The following is a 17,358-nucleotide window of genomic DNA, read 5'->3' on the forward strand; positions in this document are numbered from 1 at the left end:
GTCGCAACCAGGGGACACTGCCAGCCCCAAATGCACAGGCCTGTGGCCATTCTGCCCCTTGCCCTCTTGAGTCATTCAGGCCCACACATTCAGACTACACCAGCCCTGTCTTTGGGGAGGGGCAGGCACGGTGCATGCTTCACTACTCTTGGTACAACAGAGCTAGCCAACTGTGTCAGTGGCAGCTGCCAGAGACTCTCCCCAGCCCACCCCCAGATGGACAGACAAGTCAGGTTCTGCCAGGGCCATGATTCAAATCCTAGGTTCCCCCATGCACACCCAAAGGGAGCACAGTCCTGCTGAGTGGACACTGCTAAACAGCACAAAACTGGCCACTGTGGGGCAGGCGCCGAGGGAACCTGGGCTCCACCACCGTTCACAGGTGCCCCCACCCAAGGCTGAAGTAAGAGTACCACCGAGTGGACGGCCCTCCCTAGCCAGGCCAGAGGGGCACAGGACGGGCTCCCTGGAGCTTCCTCTGCTGAGAAGTTATGGCCAGGAGCCAAATCTAGTCGTAGAAGCTCCTCTGTAAGAGGACACAATTTTTTCTTTTTAAATTACAAACACTACTATTAAAAATAATCACATGGCACTTTTTATTCTCTTTAATCAAAAAAACAAGCCCTGAATTCATGGGATGGAGGCCTTAGGTGAGCACCAGAAAGGGGACCTAGCCAGGGTGGGCAAGGCTCAGAGCTGCCAGGGCTGGGGGATGGGGCCAGGCTGCAGGGCCTAGCGTCCTCACAAGTAGGGAAGGGAAAAGCTGAGCGTTAGCAGTGCACGGGCACAGAACCGGGGATCCCTAGTCTTCTGCCTGTCAACAGCACGTTGTGGGCTCCCGCAGGGCCTGGGGAGTCTCAGGAAGGCCCCCCATCCTCTGGACACCAGCTCCTCTTGAGCACACCCTTGCAGACTCCAGGAGACCTGAGTGGAGCTCTGGGGCAGGGGAGGGCTCTGGGCAGGAGTAGGTAACCCTCACTACAGGTGGCAGGCTGTGAACAGGCAGGTATAGGACAGTCTTTTGAGGAGCAACCTTTACAGGTAAGGCCAGTCTGAAAGAGGGCAGCCAAGAACAGAACCAAACACAGCCAAGGACGAGGTCTGGAGAGAGTGGAACTTGCCCTGAAGATTCCGGCAGCTGCTCTACTGTTGCCCCACTGGGCCAAGGCAGCCCCCCAAGAGGCAGACCTGGTCCCGCCCATCTTGCAGTTGGAGAACCCTCCTCAGGCAGGTGCCAGAAGAGCACTGTGGCCTGAAACCTGGTCCTCAGAGCTCACCTGTTGGCCAGTTCACCTAGGCTATTCTACGTGGAGGCAGAGGGTGCAGAGGCCAGAAAGAGTGGGCCCAGACAAGTGAGTCCTGGGCTGACTCGCCCATCACACATGTCAACATGCCCTGGTACACCACACAGACACACACACGCATACCTGCATACCTACACACATATGAAGACTCAAGAGATGCAGAGACAGTGTTAGCAGTTTAGAGGCACAGAGAGTTGTTGAGGGGCTCAATGGGCTTCCAGCCCTGAGGGTGGCTGTGTGTCCTTTCCCAGAGGGTGTATATCACAAAGCAACACACACGGGGAAACGGTGACACCAAGAGGCCCTGACATGTGGTGGCGGTGGGGGTGGTAAGATTCTGGATACATCTCCTCTCTCCTGATTGGCACAGCTGGGGTCCTTGCCTCAGGTCAGTCCAGCAAAGCATCTCTAGCCTGCAGGGCTAGGGACGCTGGCCCTAAGGACCCCATGAACAAGGTTCACCCAAGGTGGCCTGCAAAATTCATCCAGGGAAGTACCTGTGGGCATCAGGCTCCAGGGCTTACAGATGGAGCATGGCGGACCACCCCTGGGGCAGAGTATCGAGTCCACCGAGACCTCAGGGGCCGACAGGGATGGCCCAGAGTCAGGAGTGAAGGCTGGGACTGACGGGTGGGCACCAGGTCTAGCAAGGACTGCCGCCTTGGCTGGCACAGGGGTCTCAGGAGAGGCTGACGGGACAGGCCTGGCTGTCCTAGAAGCGAAGGGCGATCAGGGATGGGAAGCAATGGCTGTGGTTTTCGGGGCTGGCCTGGGCCCAGAAGACAGCGCAAGGGCTGGCAGGGATTCTCTGAGCCCATGAGTGGCCGCTTGGGCGTCTGGGGCTGCTCTGGGCTCAGGAGGGGTCGTTTCTGTTGGTGTGACTGTCTGGGGCCCATTAGGGAAGGTTTGGGAGGGATAGTCTGCTCTGGGCCTTCAACTGATTGCTGGGGCTGTCTGAGGCTCAGCAGTGACGGCTGGGGGGGGTGGGGGTGGCCAAGGAGGGACCTCTGGGGCTGGCTATGCCGACGATGGGCTAGAAGTGCCTGCCGGGGGCAGCAGCACTGGCCGACAAAGGATCTGGCAGGTTGGTGGCATGGGTGCATGATGAAGAGTGACTGTGATGGCCGGCACTGCCGGCACTGGGCCACTGGGGCCCGCAGAGGCCGGCAGCAATGCCACTCGGCCATCTGGGGCCGGCAAGGGTGACAGGGAGGCAACAGGGACCGCAGTGGGCGGCAGAGGTGACAGGTGGTCAGCAGGGACCGCAGTGGACGGCAGCGGTGCCCGGGAGCAGACAGGGACCGCAGGCGCTGGCTGCGTAGCCTAGGGCCTGGGAGGGCCCAGAGGGGCCTGCAGGGCTGTGCCAGGCGTGAATGCTGGTCCTGGCAGAGCAGATCTGGGGCTGGAACCAGGCGCTGGGGCCGGCAGTGCTGACCGGGGCCCAGAAGAGACCGCCGGGGCTGGCCAGGCTGTTTCAGGCCTAGAAGTGAGCGCTGGGGCCAGCTGTGCTGACCCAGGGGTGGCTGTTGTGGCTGGCAGGGTTCCCCAGGGTCCGGGGATGCCCGACGGGGCTGGCAGCGCTGACACGGGGCTGGGAGGGGCCCCTGGGGCTGGCTGGGCTGGCTGGGCTGGCGCTGTTGCTGTTGCTGGGCCGGACTGTTCTGATGCCAAGGGCTGGCTGGGAGCGGCCCCCCTTCTGGGGAGCACACCTGCATGGAAGAAAGAGCATGTGTCCACCTGGGCAGGTGTGCCTGCAGACCCCCCGTCCAGCCCAGGTCCCTGAGACATGCTGCTCCCTTGGCAGAGTCCAGTTCCCAAGAGAGCTCAAAGTAGAGCCTGCAACACTCTGAGCCCCTCTCTGAAGAAAAGGTGTGGACTCTAGGTCTCCATGAAGAACACAGCTGCAGCAATGAGTCGTGCCCGGGCCTGGCCCAGGGCTCAGGGCAGCGCTAGCCCAGCTTCTACTTTCCCTAGCAGTCTTTTCCTGGTCTCAGCCCTAACCCATCCAGCAAACAGCCCTCTTTCCTGGTCGCACCTGGACCACTAACCACAAGTCCTGTGCCTCAACAGCCCTTCTCCCCTGCCAAGGTTTGGCAGACAGCACAACATGCACAGCCTGGGACCCAGAACTGTGCCTAGAACTGTGCCCAACCTCCACGTTCCTACAGACAGCCTGGGCACCCTGGATACCTAGTCGGCGGAACCTGACAGACGCAGCGGGAGACGGGGCCAGCCTAGCCACTTGGCACTGTCACCTACTCTGGACAGCCTGGGAAAGGCAGCAGCACTGGCCCAGCAGGCCTCTCCAGCGGGGCCGGGGCAAGTTCTTGCACCGCTACAGCCAGCCTAGCCCCTGCTTGTCTGCCCTGAGCCTGACAACGATGGAGGGTGTTGCCAGGCAGGTGAGACTCTGATGGGTTAGTGTCCAGGTGCTGTGCGGCCTCGGGGAAGACCCAGTCACAGTGCCCAAGGGGAGGGACCAGGCACTCACCTGCTTGGAGGGCTGTAGTGGAACCTTCCTGGCCCCTTCATCACACTGAGGATCCAAGTCCTGCCCTGGGCTGCCCATCTCCAGGGACTGCCTGTTCTCGCTGGGCTCTGCAGATGGGCAGCTTTCCAACTCCCGGGGTTTCTTGATGAGGCGACGCTCCCACCTCTCTTTCCGCTCGTGTGGCTTCAGGGCCATATCCTTCTGCAGGGAGAGATAGGGAAAGCCTATCACTTGGGAGGACCCTGAGGGGGGCACACTTCTGAGCTCAGGAGGAAATTCAGGGCCTCTGTCCCTCACACCTGGTAGGCTCCTCTTGCCAGTTCTTACCTGGCCTAAATGCATCTCCACCTGGACAACATGCAGTCTCCAATCTCATTCCTATCTGCCCCTAGGGCCTTAGCCTCTGTTCTCGCACGCATGGCTGGCTTCCCCCACCTGCCACTTCACTTGAAGTTGCCTTCCCCCTTGCTTTTTCTCTGGACTGTGGTGTGCCTCCATTCAGACAACGTACCATGCATGCTCCATCAGATGTCTGGAGGCCTTCATCTGCCCCTGTCCCAGCACAGCAGCTCCGAAGGCAGCCTCCACCCACCACCCCGGTGAGGGGCAAAGTGCTCCCGCAGCCAAGCAAAGTGGAATGAATCCCAGCTCTCCACCCAAACCCGTCTCTCTGCCTGGCTCATACCATGTGGCGGCCCCTGTCTATGCGCCCAGTGTCAACTGGCTACTATGTGTCATATGCACTCCAGAGTCACATCCCACGGCCTCACTGACCCCTCACCTACTCCAAAGGCGCCAGACCACGCTGGCTATGTCCCAGTTCTAGGACTCTGCTGTTGGCTCTTGGCTTTCACCCTCATACCCACAACCCAGCAGGGCTGCCACATGAAGCAGTGACACATTTGCCCACACTACCACTAGGCTGGGGTCCAGCTGGGGCAGGACATCAGAGTGTCAGAGGCCTAGGCATAGCTGGTACTGCTGTAAACTGCACACTCACATACCTCCCCCGCGAGGCCCTGTGAAAGGCCTTCATTCTTTCAAACCTCTGTCTAGATCCTGCACTGTGCCTAGCACCATCTGGTTAGAGGGATCACCTGGAGAAAACGTAGATGGCTACAGGCAGTGCTACCTAGACAGGAGCCAAAGTCAGGTGGGGCAACACAGGGGACAGTGGCCTGGTATCTGAATCAGCCACTGTCCGGCCCTACGGGGACCTTTACAGATTGCTGCCTCAGTCAATGTCCATCCAGGCAAGTGATTCTGGGGTCTGAGCCCAGTCTCTGTGCTCTGAGCCTAATGTAGTTTTTTTTTCTTTCACTTCCAACTTGCCCTTCAATCCCAGCATCTTCTTTTGGCAGAATTTCTCTTGGCTCAAGGCTGAGCAGGACAAAGGAAATCCCCCAAGGGTGACAATTTGCAGGGGTGGAATACTGGTAGGTAGCCTTCCAGGCCTGACCCATGATGTTACCCAGCTTTCTCGTGGATCTAGGTTCTGCATGATCTAAACACATGAGCTTTTCCACAGCTAAAAAGAGAAAGAAAGGGCTGGGAAGGTAGCTCAGTGGTGAGTGCTTTGCCTAGCATGCATGAAGCTCTGGGTTTGATTCCTCAGTACCACATAAACAGAAAATGCTGGAAGTAGTGCTGGGGCTCAAGTGGTACAGTGCTAGCCTTGAGCTGTAGAGTTCAGTACCCAGGCCCAGAGTTCAAACCCCATGATCGACGAGAGGGGGGTGGGGTGGAGCCCAAGGAATATGTGTTTAGGTATCCAGAGGGCACCAGTGGCTCACGCCTGTAATCTAGCTACTCAGTAGGCTGAGATCTAAGGATCATGGTTTAAAGCTAAGTCCCAGGATCAGCACAACAACAACAACCAAAAAAAAAAAAAAGGAAAGGGAGAAAGAAATGAGATCATCTAGATTCAGATGATCCACGGGAGAAAGAAATGAGATCATCTAGATTCAGATGATCCACAGAGAAAGAAATGAGATCATCTAGATTCAGATGATCCACAGAGAAAGAAATGAGATCATCTAGATTCAGATGATCCACGGGAGCGCATTAGGTGCGGAGTCAGGACAAGCAGGGCTGGTCCCAGGAGGGAGACCCAGAGGAGGCTAGCGGGGACTGCAGACTGGGTTCCGAGTAGCTGGCCTCATGGAACAGAGCAATATATACGGCCAATGTCTGTTTATTGGGAACTGGGCCCCTTGAGGCCCTTTCTGTACATCAGTACTTCTGAGACGGGGAATCCACTCTGGGGCCTGTGTTACCTGACTCACCATCCCTGGCCTTGGAGCAGGGGCCCACGGTGGGGCCACGGACACCCATCTATCTGCCCGCAGTCACAGCCGCTCTACACCCCCAAGGCCCTAGGCAATGGATCCCCATAGTGAGATGGCTCAGGTCTGACTCTGGTCCCACTTTAGGCCCCTCCCAATCACAGCACAGCTGCTGCTCAGGTGTCACCAGGGGTGGACGACCCTGCTTCCCTAGAGCCTTTCTGGAGCACAGAGGTAGCCACCTAAGTGTCTCACTCAAGACTCAGGGTGAGCCAGGACGGGACAGGCAGAGATGATGCCTGAAGCTGGGCCACCCCTGCATCTGCCACCAGTACTAACCAGCAAGGTGTGGGCACAAGGTCCAGCAGGACTGGGGCTGGACCGGCTTAGAGAGAAGAGAAGCCCAGGGCAAGGCTGCAAGAGCAAACAAGGAAGGTGTAGGGGAACAGGATTCCAGACTATTCCAGAACCCTTGAGCCATCATCAGGAGGCAGGAGAGGAGGCATATTTTTACCTCTTCATCCTTCCCACAGATGGGGAAACCAAGGCCCAGAGATACACAGGACTATACAAGTGTATGGTAAGGGAAACCTATAGATTTGAGCCAATCATCTAGACAGACAATCATCTAGGAGACATTTGTCTCCTAGGCCCAGCTAGCTGAGAAGTCCAGGAGCTTGGGAAAGAATGGCTGCCCTGCTGGGAAATGTACTAAGGCCTTCCCTGAGCCTGGAGGCAAGCACAGGCAGAGCCCAGCCATGGACCAGGGAGACGGAAAGAACTGGCATATACGCCTCCACTGTGTCTGACAGACTCCTCCGGGAGTTCACAGGGAAGAAGTGTCTGAGGCTGTGGAAGGCACGTCCATGCCAAGGGGCACTGTGTGGCTACCGTGCTGCTCCACCCACACTGGGGCCAGCTCCCCCTGAGTAGTGGCTGGGGTTCCTGGGATTGGGCTAGGAGTACAGGCCTCAGGGGCATCCCAACCCCGATGTGGGAAGGACAGGCAATGTGGGGCACAGGAAGTGTTGGGCAGAAGGAAAGCAAGGTCTGGCTAGAGATATGATTAGCACTTCAGGCCCAAGACTGGGGTTCTGACTGGACAGTGTGGTCCTATGAGGAATCTTCGTGTTACTGAGGGAGAGAGAAGCGCAGACTGTGAGCGTAAGGAAGCTGTGGGAATGGAGGGCCATCGTGAGGGTGGGGTGGGGAGAGGGGCCTGCCCAGAGGGAGGGAGCCAGGCCTGCATTCTCACACTACCAATTACCAGCACTGTCGATTTGGACGGTATCTCACATGTGCCTGCAGGATGAGAATAACAGCATCCTCTTCAGTGGCTGCTGAGGATACGACAGTTAACACATCCCAAGTCCTAGAGGCGCACCTGGCACCAGGGGTGGTACTACATCCGACGAATGCCAGCATTCCTGTTTCTGCCATCTGAGCACTCACTTGTAACTGGCAGCATCGTCTATGGGGAACTGGCCTGGGTTTGAGGTGGAGCCATTCCATGAGGCTGTGAGTGAGCAACACAACGCTGCCACTGTCCTCTTTACAGCTGGAGAAGCCAAGTGAGCAAGCACCACCTCCAGCTAAGCTGCATGTGTGGCTCCACGTCCTGGCTACTTGCTCCCAAAGCCAAGAAACTGTGCCTCCCCCTGAATAGCCTGACCTGAAGACGCTATCTTCCAGGCTGGCCAGGTATCCCGATGCCTGCACGCACACATGTGTGCTGTTCCATGCTGCAAACAGCAAGCTGACACACTCCCCAGCACTGGCTTATCACCTAGCCCCCTCAATCTTGAGCACAGCACTGAGGACTAAAAATCCACATTTCAGCTTTCCACAGATACACCAAAAAGCTCCTGGCAACTGGGCACCAGTGGCTCATGTCTGTAATCCTATCTACTCAGGAGGCTGAATCTGAGAATCACAGGAGAGTCTGTGAGACTCTTATCTCCGCTAAACTACCAAAAAAGCCAGAAGGGGAGCTGAAGCTCAAGTGACAGAGTGCTAACCTGGAGCACAAAAGCTCAGGGACAGGCCTACGCCCAGAGTTCAAGCCCCAGGAACAGAACAAACAAGCAAGCAAGCAAACTAACAACGGCACCATAAAAAAAAAAAGCCTACTCCAGCTCTCAGAGGAGAAATGTCCTCAGGGAGCCTCATTTCTATCCCTTCGGAGCCAGGAGCACTTCCCCAGAATGCTGAGCATCTGTGTGTTCTCCTCAGACACCGACAGCCTCTTACTGCCCTCCTGACACTCACTGGTGAGTAGGCCTGGAACAATTAAGACAGGGAATGAGGGCAGAACTGGATTCTGCTAGCCTCGTCAGCCTGCCTGGTCATGTATAGCTGCTCAGCTACAAGCAGCTAGGATATTCAGGGTGGCAGGCCCAAGCTGCTCTTATCAGCTGGGGGCCTCTGCTCCCCACCCCACCTTGTCACATAACCTTTGTTATTACAAAGAGCAGCCCACCTAGCCTACAGGAAAAGAGGAGGCAGGTCAGCCACAAGCCACCCCTGTCATGTGCCAAGTGCCCCCTCCACACATCACAGGATCCTGCAGCCCTGGGGTCTGGGCAGTGGTGTCAGCCTTGAGGTATCTGGAGGATAGATGCACATACACACACATGCAATGAATGCCTGGCCTTGACTCAGGGACCCAGAGGCTCCCTGGATGTTGTCCCTTACACAGGGGGAAAGGACGGTGCCACAGGCACCATGGGAGGAGTCAGAGTCTGCCCTCTGCTCACTAAGAAGGGCTCAGGTTGTCCTAGCAGAGGAGAGAGAGTGGGTCCGAGCCCAACCCTGGGCCTGAATTCTGGCCTGGGGAGGCTGAAGGGCCTGTGCGGCCTGTGGTTACTTGAGGTACACAGGCGCTGAGGGAACGAGTTAGGGGAGAAGTGCTGAGGGTCAGCCCAGACGGAAGAGACACGCTACATCCTGGGCAGACGGGGCTCCTCCTGGACGACTGGGACTGCACCAGGCAGCACTGACCCGAGCCTTTCACATGGACAGTGCTGGCCCAGACGACAGGACTCTCTCCATCCTGGCTTCAGCCCACAGATCCCCTCTTCAAGGGACCTCCTGGTCTTGAAAATCCAGACTGTGTTTCTCCCTTCCTTGATCAGCCCTCACCTGTTCTGGCCAAATGTTCCAGTCTCCCCCATTATCTGTTGTTCCACCAAAAATCATCTTAACCAGTCACCAGCGAACAAGGCTGTACACCAGGATCTGAGAACACCGACCAGTTCTTGCTTTTGATTATGGGGCTTGAACTCAGGATCTGGGCCTGTCCCTGAGCTTTTTTGCACAAGACTAGCATTCTACCACTTTGAGCCACAGCTCCACTTCCTGTTTTCTGGTGGTTAATTGGAGGTAAGAGTCTCACAGACTTCCTTTTTTTTTTTTTTTTGGGGGGGGGGGGGGCCGGTCAGTCATGGGGCTTGAACTCTGTCCCTCAGCTCTTCAGCTCAAGGCTAGTGCTCTACTGCTTGAGCCACAGTGCCAGTTCTGGTTTTTTACTGGTTTATTGGAGATAAGAGTCTTACCAACTTTCCTACCTAGGCTGGCTTTGAACTGCGATCCTCAGATCTCAGCCTCCTGAGTAGCTAGGATTATAGGCATGAGCCACTGGCACCGGGCTCACAGACTTTCTTATCCAGCTGGCTTCAAAACGGGATCCTCAGACCTCAGCCTGCTGAGTAGTAGGATTACAGGTGTAAGCCACAGTGCCCAGCTCTCTGGTCAGTTCTGAGAAAGCAGGTGTGTCACACTTTTTTACGGAGTACAACAAAAGACAAGAGTGGCGTGGCTCAAGTGGTAGAGCACTAGCCTTGAGCTGAAGAGCTGAGGGACAGCGCCCAGACCCAGAGTTCAGGCCCCACGACCAGACCAAAAAACAAACAAACAAAAGACAACGAGTGGCTCCCAACAAGAATATGATAGCCAAGCCGGGCGCTGGTGGCTCACGCCTGTAATCCTAGCTACTCAGGAGGCTGAGATCTGAGGATCACGGTTCAAAGCCAGCCCGGGCAGGAGAGACCGTGAGACTCCTATCTCCAATAAACCACCAGAAAACCGGAAGTGGCGCTGTAGCTCAAGTGGTAGAGCGCTCACCTTGAGCTGAAGAGCTGAGGGACAGCGCCCAGGCCCAGAGTTCAAGCCCCATGACCGACAAAAAAAAAAAGAAAAAAAAAAAAAGAATATGATAGCCAGTGGAACAAGATAGCCACAGACCTCTGTAGGCATGTGGTGGCAAAACTTCAGCCACAGGGGGTGGGAAGGTGGCTCAGTAGTAGAGCACTTGCCTTGCATGCTCGAGGCCCTGGGTTCAATTCCTCAGCACCACATAAGCAAAAAGAAAAAAGCCAGAAGTGGTGCTATGGCTCAAGTGGTAGAGCGCTAGCCTTCAGCTGAAGAGCTGAGGGACAGTCCCAGGCCCAGAGTTCAGGACCAAAAAAAAAAAAACACTTCAGCCACAGCAATCTGGAATGGGAGGGACCTTGCTCTCCAGGCCACACACAACTATGCCCCAGGTGTGAGGGTAGCTGCGGACACAGGAGAGAAAACCCAGCTCAGTGAGCAAGGCCCAGACAGAGGCTTCCTTGTCTAGGTCCACTGGAGACACTGTAACCAGAAGCAGGAAAGACTTCTTCAACCAAGATGTATGGATGCTCACAAACAGCTTTGGAAGTGCTAACAAATACAGGAAGACATGGAAGGAAACCCTGCACTACAGTACTGGCCAACAGTGGCCTGAGGGAGAAAGAACCCTCTAGGAGCTATCAGTAGGAAAGAGAATTCAGAGGATTACTTTGGTGCAAATAACACGTAGGCAAATAGAATTCTTGTAAGAACAGTAGTAATCATTATTAGAAAATAAAGTGTAGCGGGGCTGGGAAGGTAGCTTGGTGGTAGAGCGCTTGCCTTGCATGCATGAGGCCCTGGGTTCGATTCCTCAGCACCACATACGCAGAAAAAGCCAGAAGTGGTGCTGTGACTCAAGTGGTAGAGCGCTAGCCTTGAGCTGAAAAGCTGAGGGACAGCGCCCAGGCCCTGGGATCAGGTCCCACTACTGCCAAAAAAAAAAAAAGAAAGAAAATAAGTGCAACAAAGTTTCTACTCAAGAGTAACAAACACACATAAAATACCAAGGTGAACAGGAGCCTGTTCCAGCCTATAATCCTAGCTACTCAGTAGGCTGAGATCGGATGAACTGGAGGCTGGTATCTCCATTAACCAGTAGAAGTCAGAAGTGGGAGGCATTGCTCAGCTGGTGGTAGTCTAACCTTGAGCGAAAAAGCCAGCAAGAACACAAGGCCCTGAGTACTTGCACAAATTTAAAAATAAAATAAATCTGAAAACAAATACATAAATAAACAAGCCAAGTATTCTTGGCTCACCCTGTAATCCTAGCTACTAAGGAGGCTGAGATTTGAGGATTGTGGTTTGAAGCCAGCCTGGGCAGGAAAGTCAATGACACTTTAATTTTCAATAAACTTAAAAAAAAAAAAAGCCCCAAGTGGAGCTGTGGTAGAGCACCAGGCCTTGAGCAAAAGAAGCCCTTTAGGGACAGTGCCTAGATGCTGGGTTCAAACCCCAGGACTGGCACAAAAAGATTTTTTAAAATGATTAATTAAATACACTAAAGGTTAAAAAAAAAATCAAGAGGGAACGCCTCTCTTTGGAGTGTATCTCATACACATCTTCTCAGGCAATGGCTCAAGTGACCACGTGACCAAGCCAGGATGCTAGGGAAGCTCATAAATACAGAGCTTCTGTATCTGCAACACAGTACCCTCCCCTCTACAAACAGAAGTGTCCCCTGGACACAGCAGAAAGTTGCTTGCTGCCAGGCAACCACGGCCTGACAGGAAGAGTTCAAGTAGAACAGGCAGTCAAGTCAGGCGTGCAGCTCACAGGCACGCTTGGGGAAAGAACCTTCAGGGCACAGCAGACCAATTCCAAGGCCCAAGTGTGAGGAGGAACCATAAGGAGGCAGTGTGGCCACAGTAGGGACCCAGCAAGCTCTGGAAACCCCAGACAAGAGGTGATAGGCCCAAGAAGTCAGGCTGCAACACAGGGCAGGGGGCTGCTGGGGATGCAGTGCACACGGGGGGGGGGGGGGGGGGGGGGGGAGTGAGACCTCTTGGGGAGCCATAGGGAAGGGGGGGGGGGGAGAGAGCAGGTGCAGGCCCTGTTCTACCACAGTGCTAGCCAAGTCAGGCCAAGAGCTGCAGGCTCCAACAGGGAATCTGGTGCTACATGGCTGCTCAGGGTGTGGTGGGCATTAATGACCATCTAGAGACCAGGGATGCTCTGGCTTTTACATGCCATGTCCATTTACTCTCTCAAAAGGGACCAGCCGGGTGCTGGTGGCTCACGCCTGTAACCCTAGCTACTCAGGAGGCTGAGATTTGAGGATCACGGTTCAAAGCCAGCCCAGGCAGGAAAGCTCGTAAAACTCTTATCTCCAATAAACCACCAGAAAACCGGAAGTGGCGCTGTAGCACAAGTGGTAGAGCTCTAGCCTTGAGCTGAAGAGCTGAGGGACAGCACCCAGGCCCAGACTGAAGTCCCACGACTAACACACACACACACACACATACAGGGACCAGTCTCTACCCACTGTGGTTTTCTGAAGGGGCTGAGGCTAACAGCTCCTCTGGTTGGGTTGTGCAAGGCTGTAGGCTGCAGTTCCATGACTGTGGCCAAAGCACACTGCCTCACGGGGCTCAGTTTCCCCACCTAGAGATCAGGAGACTGAGATTCCTAAATGGAAAACAGCCCTTTGCCAGAGCTTTCCTCACTAATAATGAGCCCAGATACCCTGATGTTGCAGCTCCATTCCTGTCCATGTAGGATGGCCAGGTTCCAGTGTACCATCCCCTCAGAGCACCCACCCCCAGAACCTCCAGAACGCAGCCCAGGGAGGGCACCTCCAAATCTCAGCAGCCCCTCAAGAACCTGTGGGCTCCTGGCTTGCACCCCGTTTGCTGCTGGATGATAAGCTCTGCTAGTCACAGCCTGAGCCAGCTCATCCAGGACAGACTTGAAGTGGGGACTGGATGCATGTTGGAAAGGCTAATGTGGAATTAACTCTTTCTTTCTCTTTTTTTGGTCAGTTGTGGGACTTGAACTCAGGGTCTGGGCACTGTCTCTGAATCTTTTTGTGCTCAAGGCTAGCGCTCTACTACTTGAGCCACAGCACCACTTCCGGATTTTGAGTGGTTAATTGGACATAAGAGTCTCACAGGGACTTTTCTGCCCAGGCTGGCTTCGAACCACAATCTTCAGAGCTCAGCCTCTTGAGTAGCTAGAATTACAGGCGTGACCCACTGACATCCAGCTAATGTGGAATTCTTGAGGTTTGTGCTGATTTTTGTGGGTTATCAAAGTAACATACTGACCTGAGAATGGAGAGATACATAAATGCACTACAGCTAGTATTTTAGGCATTTTCCTTTCCAACTTTACCCCCAGTACAAGGATACAGGAAATGACTCCTTCCCTAAGTGGAAGGAGTACAGCTGTACCTGGCTATGTCCCCACACAGGAACTCTATGGAGGTGTCTCAAAGTCACCTTTTCATCCATCTTTCCACAGTTTCACTTTTGAATCAGGTGAGTTAGTCTGCTGGTTGAAATAGAACAATTAAGAAGAAAAAATTTTAAGAAACAATTACAGGAATGTCAAACTAGAAGGTAGTTTCTATCCAGGCCAGTAGCAGAAGTACTCCCAAGCAATGGCTGCCTCCCATTGCTTGGATCACAGCACTGTGAATCAAGGCGGGGAGGGGGGGGTGGGGGGGCGGGGAGAGGCACTATGTAGGACCAGTCAGCCTGGAAGATACAAGTCTGCCTGGGGCTGGAAGCAGGGCTTGGCCTGCCTCCCAGGGGATACAGGTACCAGCATAACCCGTTCTGTGGCCTGAGGTCAGCTCCTTTTGTCTGGCACAACCTAGGAGTTCCTTTTAGCACAAGTGCTCCCTAGGCAGGAGCAATGGCTGCTCCAGCTGTTCACTCCCACTGCCTGGGGAGAGAGGAGAGCAGGGGCCCTCAGTTACCTCTTGTCAGTACAACTAGGACACAGTTGTCACAGGAAAGAGGGACAAACTGGCCAAGTGTCCCTGTTTCCTTACTTTAGTCCTGAATTACCTTCCTACCCTAACGGAGAAGGTCTAAAGGGACGAGGCTCAGGCCTGCAAAGCACCTGTGAAATCTACCTGCAAACATATCCTCAGTACCACCACCATGAACACTCTGATCTGAGCCAGTGGGTAACTAAACTGCCACCCTAGGCCCCCTCAGCTGACAACCTCTGCCATAACACTGGGGGAGCTCCTGCTGGCCTCCACTCAAGTACAAAGGGACCGCTCCCCCTACAGGGCAAACACAGGTGTATGGAGAGGGATGAGGGCCATGTGGGCTCAAGGAACCCGGAGCAAGGGGCCTGCATAAGAAGGGGCTTGTATTGACCCACTCAGCTCAAAGGCAACAGACACTTCTATACATAAGACTCACTTCTCCTAGATCTGACCTGCTATTTTGCGGCTGTGTACCTATCGCTGTCCCTGGAAAGGTTGGATGAGCTGCCTTTGGGGCTATACTCAAACAGTACCAACAGGTTAGAATAGCCCCTAGGCCTGAAGTGGAGTGACTGTGGCCCCTGGGCATGCAGCCGGCATCTTCCTTCTGAGTTTCCCACATGCGTGCCGCAGGGAGCACACACTGACTGTGCAGGCTGTGTACTTAGCACTCAACGCACTATGACTCAATGTTCCCATCTGTGGAGTGAGGCTGACCAGCCTCCTTTTAGGGTCATTTGAAAGATAAATAAATTCATGTTGATAAAAATGGACTGGCAGAGTGAATATCACTGACTCAGATATTACAATTAATGTGATTATGCATTATCTGGACTTGTGGGGTGAGGGGGGACAGGGAATCACTATACTTTAGTAAGAAACAAGGCCGACCAAGCCTCCTCTGGCCAAAATGAACATTGTGACTTGCCTAGAAGTCCTGTACTTTTCTGAAGTGAGCTCAGACAGGCATGGAGCATGGCTGGTCTGAGCCTGCAGAAGTCCCCCAGGCCAACTGTCCACAGCCTGGGGAGCAGGTGAGCCGCCCCGCTAGAGCACTTAAATCCAAATGGGTTCAGCTCATGACGATGTGCTTTGACCTTCGACAGTAGTAGCCTGCCTTCCTGAAAGGCAATTCCTTTCCTCTCTCACACCCTCCCTCACTGCATAAATGTGCACAAGGTACTCCCTATGAACTGAGCTCTGTTCTGGACACTGATAGCTGACAGGAAACAGGAACAGAGTCTATTTTCTTCCAGCTAATGAGCTCTCATAGAGAGAGGCAAAGGGGACACCAGTGCTGTGTCACAGAATGGGGATGACAAGGAACAAAGTACATGGGATGGGAGGGATGGAGGGATACTCCAGATGAGGTTCAAAGCAACACCTGGGCTAAACTACAACCACAGAAGACAGTACTCAGGCACAGGACAGTAAGTGAGGTGGCTGTGAGGCCAGACACCCAACAGAGAATAATGTATGAAGAGCAGAAGGGGTGAGAAAGTGCTGAGTGTCCAAAGCTTGGGCCATGGTTAGTTTTTATTTTTTCCCCTCCTGGCAGAAAAAAGAGGTGGGGCAGGTATGCAGTCCCACATGTGGAGCATGGGACAGTATTGGCAGTCTTGTAAGCTACAGAGAAAGAGCACAAGGTCTGGCTATAATATGAGGAAATTCCCACCATAATTATCATGAAGGCAGAAAACCCTGGGCCATTTTTTCCTCAGTTCAGATCAGCGCGGGTCAATACTGGAGATGGGCTATCCCACCGATTATCCCAGGACCCCTGGTTTGTGTGTCCAGGACCCCTCTCGTTTCCAAGGTGTGCACGGTGTAGACCACTGGATAGCATGGAGAGTGCAAGCTATTAGACCCTGCTTGGTCCTCCACTCACAGGCACCTCACATCTCTGTCTAGACAGAAAGTGCCAACGTGGTCCCAAGATTACTCCCCGAGACTGTCACACCTAATCTTGTGGCTCTCTACAGACCCCGCAAGACTCCAGAGTCGGCCTGAGCTTGGCAAGAACTTCCATTAGGGACATGAAGTGAGCATCATCCCTTCCCCAAAGCTTACCCAGGAAACTGGAATCCCTGGCCACCTGCCAGGCCCCCAGGGAGTGAGGAGGGCTGGACAGTGATCCCTGGTCCCCAAAGCCCAGCAGGACTCCCGAGTAAGTATTCACCCAGATGGAGGTCTCTGCGTTCCTGGGGGCCAGCAGGGCAGGAAGAGGCCTCGAGGTGTCCCAGGGCCTGGCAGCATGTCGGCCCACCTGAGTTGTGGGACACAGCAGCTCCTTTCCCATCCCGCTTGCTATCTTCCTGGCAGCGCTTCACTTCCTTTCCCGCCCACCCGAGTTCAGACAAGATGGGCAGTTGGTATGTGCTCCGCAAGTATCGTCCAGGACAATTCAGCCAGACACCAACAGCCTTCACCCGTCTAACACTTCCCGGCAGCGGGCAGCCCAACAAGAGAAGTCCGAACAGAGCCAGGGGGGCTCAACGGGAGGATCCCAAGTGGTCATGGAGTCACCGCCTCCCCAGCCCACTCGGCCGAGCTGCCCCGCGCTCTGGGGACGCAGAGATCAGCAGGCAACAACGCCACCCCAGGGGCGGCTCGGGCGGCGGGGCCGCGGGACTCCTCCGGCCGAGGCTGGGGCGCGCGGCCTGGGGCTCCCCCGTGCCCACCTACCTCCAGGGCCTCCAGCGTGCTGAAGCTGGCGATGGCGAAGCCGTCGATGACCTCCTCCTCCTGCGAGCTGGATTCTCGGCGTCGCCGCCTCGGGGGCCGCGCGGCGCGGGGCGCGGGGCGCGGGGCCGGCGCGCCGCGGAGACCCGCGTTCTCCTTGCCGGGGCTGGGCTCCGGCTCGTCGCCCGACGACGGGCTCTGCGCACGGGCGTCGCGGGCGGCCTCCCGGCGCCGGCCGCGGTCCCGCTGGGCGCGCGAGCGCCGGCTCGGCCGGACCTTGGCCTCCATGGCGGCACCGCGGCGGTGACCTTGGCGCCCCGCGCCGCCTGCTACGCCGCGCCGTCGGGCTGCGAGGTCGCCGCGCGGGCTCGGGGCCGGGCCGGACGGAGGGCCGGGCCGGGCATGCCGGGCGCGGGCTCTCAGCCCCGGGCGCCGCGCGGCCTGGGGCCCCCGGCCCGACGCGCTGGCGGACGGACGGCGCTCAGGGGCCTTCGGCCGGGCCCC

The 17,358-nt window shown here is 55.6% G+C and overlaps 1 protein-coding gene across 1 annotated transcript; it reads right to left on the reverse strand.

Moving 5' to 3' along the window:
• Window positions 1-572: 572 nt before the first annotated feature.
• Fbrsl1 (fibrosin like 1) lies at window positions 573-17,142 on the reverse strand. The gene is made up of 3 exons (XM_042667263.1): window positions 16,858-17,142; window positions 3,796-3,996; window positions 573-3,013 (listed from the first exon to the last, which is right to left on the reverse strand). The coding sequence occupies exons 1-3, from the start codon at window positions 17,140-17,142 to the stop codon at window positions 1,811-1,813; spliced, it is 1,689 nt and encodes a 562-aa protein (XP_042523197.1). The 3' UTR covers window positions 573-1,810.
• Between the last annotated feature and the right edge of the window lie 216 nt (window positions 17,143-17,358).

Source organism: Dipodomys spectabilis, unplaced genomic scaffold (assembly GCF_019054845.1).
Source record: "Dipodomys spectabilis isolate Male_0828 unplaced genomic scaffold, ASM1905484v1 ptg000385l, whole genome shotgun sequence".
Lineage (NCBI taxonomy): Eukaryota > Metazoa > Chordata > Mammalia > Rodentia > Heteromyidae > Dipodomys > Dipodomys spectabilis.

Coding starts and splice junctions, on each gene's coding strand:
- Fbrsl1 (XM_042667263.1), bottom strand. CDS start 17,142: ATGGAGGCCAAGGTCCGGCCGAGCCGGCGCTCGCGCGCCCAGCGGGAC. Junction 3,997..16,857: donor GCACGCTGGAGGCCCTGGAG/GTAGGTGGGCAC, acceptor CTCTCCCTGCAG/AAGGATATGGCCCTGAAGCC. Junction 3,014..3,795: donor CACTACAGCCCTCCAAGCAG/GTGAGTGCCTGG, acceptor TCTTCCATGCAG/GTGTGCTCCCCAGAAGGGGG.